This window comes from Bufo gargarizans, chromosome 8 (assembly GCF_014858855.1).
Source record: "Bufo gargarizans isolate SCDJY-AF-19 chromosome 8, ASM1485885v1, whole genome shotgun sequence".
Classification (NCBI taxonomy): domain Eukaryota; kingdom Metazoa; phylum Chordata; class Amphibia; order Anura; family Bufonidae; genus Bufo; species Bufo gargarizans.
The window spans coordinates 186,708,454-186,719,131 of NC_058087.1; the positions used below are offsets into that span (position 1 = coordinate 186,708,454).

The 10,678-nt window shown below is 48.0% G+C and overlaps 1 protein-coding gene across 1 annotated transcript; it reads left to right on the top strand.

The window, feature by feature from the left end:
- The first annotated feature begins 2,366 nt into the window (after positions 1–2,366).
- LOC122944963 (myeloid-associated differentiation marker-like) lies at positions 2,367–6,619 on the top strand. The gene is made up of 2 exons (XM_044303728.1): positions 2,367–2,914; positions 4,100–6,619. Exon 2 carries the CDS (start codon positions 4,610–4,612, stop codon positions 5,441–5,443), a length of 834 nt encoding a protein of 277 aa, XP_044159663.1. The 5' UTR covers positions 2,367–2,914; positions 4,100–4,609; the 3' UTR covers positions 5,444–6,619.
- The last annotated feature ends 4,059 nt before the right edge of the window (positions 6,620–10,678 follow it).

The window sequence follows — 10,678 nt, forward strand, 5'->3', positions numbered from 1 at the left end:
TACTGTCTGCGGAGCTGTGTATCTAATCCTATCCTGTGTGATACAGTCTGCTGAGCTGTGTATCTAATCCTATCCTGTGTGATACTGTCTGCTGAGCCGTGTATCTAATCCTGTCCTGTGTGATACTGTCTGCTGAGCTGTGTATCTAATCCTATCCTGTGATACTGTCTGCTGAGCTGTGTATCTAATCCTCTCCTGTGTGATACTGCCTGCTGAGCTGTGTATCTAATCCTATCCTGTGTGATACTGTCTGCTGAGCTGTGTATCTAATCCTATCCTGTGTGATACTGTCTGCGGAGCCGTGTATCTAATCCTCTCCTGTGTGGTACTGTCTGCTGAGCCGTGTATCTAATCCTATCCTGTGTGATACTGTCTGCTGAGCTGTGTATCTAATCCTATCCTGTGTGATACTGTCTGATGAGCTGTGTATCTAATCCTATCCTGTGTGATACTGTCTGCTGAGCTGTGTATCTAATCCTATCATGTGTGATACTGTCTGCTGAGCTGTGTATCTAATCCTATCATGTGTGATACTGTCTGCTGAGCTGTGTATCTAATCCTATCCTGTGTGATACAGTCTGCTGAGCTGTGTATCTAATCCTATCCTGTGTAGTACTGTCTGCTGAGCTGTGTATCTAATCCTATCCTGTGTGATACTGTCTGCTGAGCTGTGTATCTAATCCTATCCTGTGTGATACTGTCTGCTGAGCCGTGTATCTAATCCTGTCATGTGTGTATATTTGGTCTCTGTTGGTAACATCTGTCCATCCAGTTCCTCCTGTTACAGGACGCTCCGCCACGGCCGCTGTGTTGAGTTGTTTGTTTTGCTCATCATTTATCTTGAATGCCTCTCAGGTGGAGCAGAAAACTGAAAGCGAGGAGCAGACCGGCCTGAGCCCGGGGGTCCGCCAGACCCTCATCTAGACTCCCCTGTGCTGACATAGCTCTGGCTATGACTGGAGTATTAGACAAATGATGAATGCAGCTCTGCATGTGACTGGAGTAGTAGACAATTTGTTGCTGCAGCTTTGAATGTGACTGGAGTAGTGGACAATTTGTGGCTGCAGCTGTGGGTGTGACTGGAGTAGTAGTAGACCATTTGTGACTGCAGCTCTGGATGTGACTGGCGCAATAGACCATTTGTGACTGCAGCTGTGGATGTGACTGGAGTAGTAGACAATTTGTTGCTGCAGCTCTGGATGTGACTGGAGTAGTAGACAATTTGTGACTGCAGCTGTGGATGTGACTGGAGTAATAGTCAATTTGTTGCTGCAGCTCTAGATGTGACTGGCATAGTAGACCATTTCTGACTGCAGCTGTGGATGTGACTGGAGTAGTAGACAACTTGTGGCTGCAGCTCCGGATGTGACTGGAGTATTAGACAATTTGTGGCTGTAGTATTAGACAATAGGTGAATGAATGCAGCTCTGGATGTGACTGGAGTAGTAGACCATTTGTGTCTGCAGCTCTGGATGTGACTGGAGTAGTAGACCATTTGTGTCTGCAGCTCTGGATGTGACTGGAGTAGTAGACCATTTGTGACTGCAGCTCTGGATGTGACTGGAGTAGTAGACCATTTGTGACTGCAGCTCTGGATGTGACTGGAGTAGTAGGCAATTTGAGACTGCAGCTGTGGATGTGACTGGAGTAGTAGACAATTTGTTGCTGCAGCTCTGGATGTGACTGGAGTAGTAGACAATTTGTGACTGCAGCTGTGGATGTGACTGGAGTAATAGTCAATTTGTTGCTGCAGCTCTGGATGTGACTGGAGTAGTAGACAATTTGTGACTGCAGCTGTGGATGTGACTGGAGTAATAGTCAATTTGTTGCTGCAGCTCTAGATGTGACTGGCATAGTAGACCATTTCTGACTGCAGCTGTGGATGTGACTGGAGTAGTAGACAACTTGTGGCTGCAGCTCCGGATGTGACTGGAGTATTAGACAATTTGTGGCTGTAGTATTAGACAATAGGTGAATGAATGCAGCTCTGGATGTGACTGGAGTAGTAGACCATTTGTGTCTGCAGCTCTGGATGTGACTGGAGTAGTAGACCATTTGTGTCTGCAGCTCTGGATGTGACTGGAGTAGTAGACCATTTGTGACTGCACCTCTGGATGTGACTGGAGTAGTAGACCATTTGTGTCTGCAGCTGTGGATGTGACTGGAGTAGTAGACCATTTGTATCTGCAGCTCTGGATGTGACTGGAGTAGTAGACCATTTGTGACTGCAGCTCTGGATGTGACTGGAGTAGTAGACCATTTGTGACTGCAGCTCTGGATGTGACTGGAGTAGTAGACAATTTGTGCCTGCAGCTGTGGATGTGACTGGAGTAGTAGACCACTTGTGACTGCAGCTGTGGATGTGACTGGAGTAGTAGACCATTTGTATCTGCAGCTCTGGATGTGACTGGAGTAGTAGACCATTTGTGACTGCAGCTCCGGATGTGACTGGAGTAGTAGACCATTCGTATCTGCAGCTCTGGATGTGACTGGAGTAGTAGACAATTTGTGCCTGGAGTAGTAGACCACTTGTGACTGCAGCTGTGGATGTGACTGGAGTAGTAGACCATTTGTGACTGCAGCTGTGGATGTGACTGGAGTAGTAGACCATTTGTGACTGCAGCTCTGGATGTGAGTGGAGTAGTAGACCATTTGTATCTGCAGCTCTGGATGTGACTGGAGAGTTACTGGAGGAATGTGATCAGAGGAATTCTTCAGGTTTGGTGTGCCGTGGGGGAGGGGAGCGTCCGGGGCGAGCTGGGTGTGATGCTGGAATACAAAGTATCACCTGTAGCTCCAGAGGGCGGTCACAGACAGCGCGGCCGCCGCCCGGGGAACGTCTCAGAACCACGCGGCGAGGTCCAGCGAGCAATGCCCAGGATTAACCCGCGGGGCCACCCACCCAGTGCCGCAGGTGAGAGCCGCCTCAGCCTGGGCCCTTCGCGGCCGCTCGTGGTCATTTTGTTTCGTTACATCAGGTCTAGGGGTCCAAGTTCACCTGTGATCTGCTGGATCGATTGGTCATGCCTGCTCTGCTAGGGTGGGTACATGACACCCGTCAATACATACAGAGCAGACGTGACCAATCAATCCCCCTAGAGATCAGTGATCGGGGAGGGGAGCTGCTCATGGCAACCAATCAGCTTGCTGCTTTCATTTTCAAATCGATCTCTGAAAAATAGAAGCTGTAATCTGATTGGTTACTATGGGCAACACCTCCATTTTAGCCTCCTGTAAGTTTGCTGAATAGAGTTGCAGGGCACATATTCGACCACCACTCCATTCAAACTCCTCCTAGCTGTGGCCTCTCGGCTGAGGGAGGGACCCCGCCGGGATAGCTGGAGGGGTCACAGGTGGTCAGATATGATACCCATTCAAATGTCTAGAAACTATAGACCCCCTACCCTTTAAATCATTAAAACTGAAATAAAATCTGCTATTCATGTCCGAATACCCCATTCCCCATAAATAAGCGAGAACCAAAGTAGTCACCCATTGGCTGCTGTTACTAAGGGGAGAGCCGGGCATATTCGGGGCTCTAACGCCTAAAAAGTTGGAGTTCCCCTTTTAAGAGCTGCATAGTATAAAAATAAAAAAAACTCAGAAAGGGTTAACGAGCAGATATTGCGCCAATGGTCATATCTGCAGAAATAAATGGACAGAATGTCAGGGTGAGGAGCGGGCACCAGACTTATCTCTGTACCTACAGTGAAGTGGCCTCCTGGGCAAATAAGACTCCAAAAAAAATGCAAAGTGTCCCGGCCAAATGCAGAGCGGCAGAGGGGGCGTGAAATGTGAGTCAACCGCAGCAAGGGTGGGGCACCAGGAAGCCACTGGCAGCTCTGGCATAGGCCTGCAGTACCTGGCATCTCACTAGTGCCCTCTGCTGTGACCGTCCAGAGCGTGCTCCTCTGCAGTCTGAGTGCATCTCCCACAATGCCATGCAACAAAGTGACCCACAAAATACACGACCGTCCTATCGGCACAAGAGAGAGCAAAACGTACTGCGCCCTCCCCCGTCCTGTGTGTAGGTGATGGGTCCCTCCTAAGGATTCAGTTTTGGTTTTGAATAGTTGATACAGGTCTACGATTTCTTTAGGTACCACCGGTCGATGGAGAAGCTTCTGCAGGATTACTGAACGAATCAACTGCCTCCTCCATCTTCACCGACTGTCTCTACATCAACTTCTACAATAGTTCCTTCAGCCACAACCTCCATCTCCAAGGACTATCTTTAGAACCACATTCTCCATCTCCACCTATAGTTCCTTCAACCACAACCTCCTCCAGGACTTTCCTTAAATCTAGATCTAGCATCTCCAAGCACTGCCTCTACAACCACATCCTCTATCTCCAAGTTTTCCCAGAACCACATCTTCCATCTCCAAGTACTTTTCCCATTACCACATCTTCCATCTCCAAGTACTTTTCCAAGAACCACATCTTCCATCTCCAGGGACTGTCCCTGGAACCACATCTTCCATCTCCAAGGACTATCTCTAGAAGCACACTCTCCATCTCTAAGGACTGTGCCTAGAACCACATCCTCCAAGAACTATCCCTTCAAATCAATCCTACATTTCCACGGATTGCTCCACCTGTCTCCAGGATGAATTTCCGCAACCTGATATCTCCACTGATCATCATACGTTTCTTCCAGATCTTTCTTTCCTGCACGGCATTCAGTTTGGTGGCCAGTGTAGACGCATACCATAACCAATATGGTGCTTGGAGTATGTTTACGTGGATCTTGGCCTTCATCATGACCATCTTAATAGTTGTTCTGGAGTTGACTGGATTCTACAACGCCATCCCCATATCTTGGGAGGACTTCACCTCTGCTTTCTCCATGTTGGCCTCATTGATGCTCTTCACCACCTCCATCATGTATCCTTCAGTCTTCCTACAGGGCGTGTGCAGTGGACACAACTGCGCTTGTCGCGGGGCCGCCACTGCCATGTCTATCCTGTGTTTCTTTGCTTATGCCATTGAGGTGGGCCTTACGCGTGCAAAACCTGGGGAGATAAGTGGATTTCTGTCCACCGTGCCGGGACTCTTGAAGGTCTTTGAGACCTACGTGGCCTGCATCATCTTCTCCCTTCTTCCGGGAATTTACCCGTATCCTGGGCTCCAGTGGTCCGTGGCGGTCTACTCCATCTGCTTCATCATCACGGCGCTCATCATTTTGCTCACCATTGGTCGCCTCTTGGCGATGTTGCCTGTAAATATTGAGAAGGTCCTCATTGGTTTCAACATTTTGGCGGTGGCGATGTACCTCACCGTGGTGGTTATATGGCCGCTGTATTTTTTCAAGATAGCTTTAAACGGGAGTGCACGGGACAATGGAATTGGCATCACGGTCCTGACCTGCATTAACTTTTTGGCGTACGTTGTGGACTTGGCGTATTCCTGCAGGATGGTTTTCTTTACGGTCCAAGCCTAGACTCCAGAGAGACCTAAGAACATGGACATCCTAGTCTAAGGGCGGGGAAGACGACAGACGCTAATAAGATCATGTGTGAAGGTGGACACACAGAACCATAGAAATCATTGGAACAATAGAGGTTGTTGTCCCAGGCTGGGCCCCGACTCTTGAGGGCCCACAGATACGAACATAAGGGATTTATGAAACTGAAAGCAGAACTGCCTTTGTTCCCCATAGCAACCAATCACAGCGCAGCTTTCATTTCATACTCTGCTCTTGGGAAATGAAAGCTGTGCTGTGATTGGCTGCTGTGGGCAACAAAGACGGGCTTCTTCCTGCCCCTGTATGTTGCTCTATGACACAATCACATCATCATACTATACCATACACATTATAGAGGTCCTAAACTCAGCTCTGCTACATCTGTACACAGAGCTGTCTTTATACATTAGCTTGTGGGTACAGTAAATGTAGAAATGTAATATTCATGCGCTTCCTAAAACTTTAAAGGGGTTGTCCAGGGTCAGAAAAACATGGCTGCTTTCTTCCAAATAACAGCGCCACACCTATCCTCAGGTTGGGCGTGGTATTGCAGTGAATGGCGCTAAACTGCAATCCCAGACAACACCTGCGGCGCTGTATCTGGGTGAAAGCGGCCATCTTTTCCTAAGCTTGGACAACCCATTTAAAAGCACGTTGGTCAGATTTAACCCACTGAAACCCACAAAATATTAGCCCTACTCACAGCACAAAGGCATGTTGAGGAACAGAGATTTGCATTACTTTAAGGCTTTATACAATTATTATTTTTTTTAAATATAAGATTTTTTTTTTGTATGTTTGTCCACAATAATGGGCATTGTAGTGTAGGAACGCGGGCATACGCGGGGCAGCATACCCGATCAAACAATAGTATTTACCTGAAGCATATTATCTGTATACCAGTCGATTTTTGTGGCAGAAAACATGTTAAAAAACAAAAACATTTTAAAAAAAATATATAAATTTGGTCAAATTCCTCTTAATCCGGCACCCACAGGCCTTATCGAGGGGGCGGATTACTGGATATTCTGGATTATTGGACAGTGTATTAAACCTTATAATCTTCGGACCGCTCAGCGTTGGACACCACCAGATTCCGGATGGAAGGAATTTCCCGGATGTGTTTGTCATTGCGACATTAAAATGCTTTGCTCTGATGACTTTTGTGGCGTGTGTCTCTTTAAATTGTCTCCGGAGGTGGGGGGCATCCTCAGGGGGTCATCACTCAGCTGTCCCAGACCCCTGAATGGCACGCCCTTTATACTGTGACGCCCCCCCTTATTGATGGCTGTATTAGTGGCCGCCCCAGACGCCGATATAATTAGTCCATAATAAGGTTATATGAACACTGCTGCAGGATTTATAGGCTTTTTACAGCTCTTCGCCACGTTATGTGGGTGGGGGCAGACGGGCATGGGGCACGTCTGAGTGTGTGGAGGGCGAGGCGACAGCCAGGCATTCTTTTAGGAAAGGACTAAAGAGTCCTTGGGTAGATAAAAAGCCGGACGCTGTTAAACATTATCACCGAGATCTGAGCAGGAATGTCGCTGTAAATACCGCCCGGGTGGTGTCCTTCATAGAAAAGCATGACAACCCTAAAAGAAAGACATTCCAGGGTGCACCCCAATCTTCATTCCTGGGGTGACATGCTGCTATCAGGGGCCCCGGTAATAGAGTGCAATTTAGGGGCCCCAGGGGTCACCCACCACTTGTCACTGACAACCCACCAAATATATTGTACTAACGGGAAAGGGTGCAAGGTGGGAAGTCCGAGGGTCAATGAGGGGGCTCCTATTTCAAGGGGCGGCCCACGAGGAGAGCAGAGAAGAGTCCTGTATGCAGCTGGGTGAGGCAGTTCTCCATAGTCTCCAAAATGGCTGACTGTAGGGACAACGTCAAGCGCCGTCAGTGGACACGTTTATTATCTGGGACGCTCGAAAAGTGATTACCCCGCCAAATCCCAGCCTCCGGCGGCCAACTTCCTCCCTGTATAATTAGCCTCTTCCTGTACATCATATTCTTCTACGGTGGCTCTGACACCTTGTGGCCACATTGAGTATTGCACCACACATTTGCATTGTTACCTGTTGCAGTTTTTTATTCGCATCTTTTTTTTTTTATATCATTTTTTTGAGAAGAACTTGTGTTAGTAGTAAATGACATTGCCGTGACACGCCCTGAACGCGAATACAGTTTAAACCACCTGAAAACAGAAATAACTGGCACCAAAATGGCAATCACAATTGGCATCCAAGAGGGTGATTTAATGGGTTAAACGACTTGATGCCTCTCGTCTAACATTGCAGGGACACAGATAGGAAAGTCACATATCAAATTCAGTCAGCTCTAACCTGGTCCAAAGCGGTTCTGGGAATAAAAGCTGGCATCACAGCGGGCAATCGCTTTGTACTTAAATAAATTGGTGTTTTTAAAGGGTTAAATAACTTTGGCGCACCGATCCAACATTGCTCACTCAAAGGTACGGATGTCATATATCGATTGAGTTCGGGCTCAACGTGGGCATAAAAACTGGCATCAAAAGTAACGCGTTTTGCCAATTTCAAGTAACAAAGGGTTAAATGAATTTGGGTCACGGAGTGGGATGCCCTGCCCTGCCCTGCATTCTGTTTTAGTCCCGGCTGGGACAGAGCCTCCAATGCAGATGTGAACAGAGCCTAAAAAAAGCCAACTTCAACAACCTCCCACATACAGTAGACTGATGAAATTCTGGCTGCCTGCAGCCACCACTAGAGGGAGTGCCACAAAGATTGAGCTGGTATTGACTTCAGTAGGAGCTGTATAAATCTCTATGCAGTGAGCTCCCCCTAGTGGTGACTGATGGGCAAAATCTTATTCTGCTGGAAGGAAATTTCTAGATTTAGGGCCATATATCAGAAAAACAAACCTCTGATCCCTCGAAGAGAACGACCGCAATAAAAGAGAAAATTGGGTACAATTATTTTAAAAGTAAACTAATCCTTCAGTCTTTCTTCCCTCTATTGGTTATTCAGTTGAACACAGTCTATTGCTCCCTGTTATCAGCCATTTCAGGGGAGAGGATGACTGTAGGACAGGAGAATACAGTCTATTGCCCCCTGTTATCGGCCATTTCAGGGGAGAGGATGACTGTAGGACAGGAGAATATAGTCTATTGCCCCCTGTTATCAGCCATTTCAGGGGAGAGGACGACTGTAGGACAGGAGAATACAGTTGTCACAAATCAGCGGGTGTGAAGAACGCACTGTGCCACCTCCTCTAAGGGCATTGTCTAAGTGAACCCCTCAATTCTTCACAGTACCCCTGCTGGTGGGGATAGACTTTACCGAGGGGAACACCAGGTCGCTACCTCTTGAGGAGGATAGGCACACGAGGCAGCTGGTCCAGGCGGATCCGGAAGTACAGGCGTTGTCAGCAGGCGGGTCGTTACCAGGAGCAACAGTGCAGGACCGAAGGATGAGGCAGGAGCGAAGTCAGACGGGTAATAGGTCAGGGCAGGCGGCACAGGTGCAGGTCAGGCAATCCGGATCAGCAACAGAAGAGTCAAGGCAAGCAGGCAGGGATCAGCCGGGAAGCAGGACACAAGGACCTTGACACTGAGGCATCTGGGAAGGGGCTGAGCCACTTATATATGCGCAGGAGGGCTAGGATTGGTCAGCGAGGTCACATGACCTAAGCCACAAAGCCCAGGGAGTAACACTGCCGGCCCTTAGGCTAGGACGGTCTACACGACGACCTGCATCGCGCGACAGAAAGGGCACAACTACACTGCAACATTTGTCGCACCAATGTAGCGCGACAATTTTTATAATGATAGTCTATGGTGTCGCAATGCGACATGCTGGGACTGCAACGCGACAGTCGCAGAAAAATCCATCTCGAATGGATCTTTCGCAACACCATAGACTATCATTATAAAAATTGTCGCGTGACATTGGTGCGACAAAATGTCGTTGTGTAGACCTAGCCTTAAGGAAATGCTGCAGGAAACAGACAGCAAGCATGCTGAGGCCGGGGCTGAGAGGAAACTGTGGAGCGGATCCCAGAACAACAGCACCTACACAGACAGAGCCCCAGACTGCAGCGGTGAAATGGGAAGCACCGGCCGCAGATCACCGCTGAACACGGCGCCCAGAACCGCGGCGGTAAGCAGGAGAACAGCGGCGCACAGCAGCTGCTGCTCCAACAGTCTTGCTCCCTGTGATCAGCCATTCCACCCTCTTTTCATGCAATCCATGATCACATCCACACCTGGATATAAGATGCTTTTGTACATTTCACCACCAGGTGGTGAAGTTTATTTCTCGTATCTTCCACACGCCGCACTTGTACTTTGCGTGTAACACGACTTTGGACGGTTTCTGATACGCATTTCCAGCACGAGATCTATTATAGGAGATGTTCGTGGGCGGATGACGTGCCGGTATCTCACGTTTATGTTACTGAAGGCAGCTGAAACAGGGCAGGTAGCTGTGTACAAAATACGGCATGAATCATTTGGCGTGTATGGCGCGTACGTAAAAACAAATTCTTCCTCTGGGGCAGATGTATCCTTTTCTTCAGCAACGAAAGACCATGCACCTTGTTTCACAGCAGCACATAGTATTTCAGGAGAGAGATGCGCTGATCCTATGGGAGGCAGTAACCTGGCTGCTCATCGTGATGGCAGTGAGGACAGGGCTGCATGTGACAGGGCAGAGCCATGATTTGTAGGCATCAATACACGCCTCTGTGTGGCGCTGTCACTAGTAATGTGCAAGGTGTCAAAGAAAGCATTTACTAAAAAAAAAATATATATTATTATTATTATTATTAGGGAGTCAGAGGAGCTCCCCAAACTTTCATTGCAATAAAAAAAACTCCCCTTTTATTTAGGTCACAGGGCCATTTTAAGGGCAGGTTGTATTCTATGTTTTGTCCAGCAGGTGGCAGCAGAGTACAGGCATTGTCATCGGTGGCACACAGTGGAGGAGATCTGTCCAGGTCACCAGTAGATCCAGTATTGGGGGGGGGGGGGGGTTGGGGTTTTTTACGCTTCGTTCAGATGCTTTTAGATCACATGCTTTTCTGATTTGACCCAGTTCAGATCTTATCATGTTTTTTGTTTTTTTCTCAGCAAAAGCTGAAAACAGTGAGAGAATTGTTCCAGAGACTCGGTCAGGTGCCAGAAACTTTCCACAATCGCGATAATGACTTTTATTTATTTATTTTTGC

What these genes read in the sequence shown, in the direction of transcription:
- LOC122944963 (XM_044303728.1), top strand. Translation starts at nt 4,610, where the DNA reads ATGAATTTCCGCAACCTGATATCTCCACTGATCATCATACGTTTCTTC.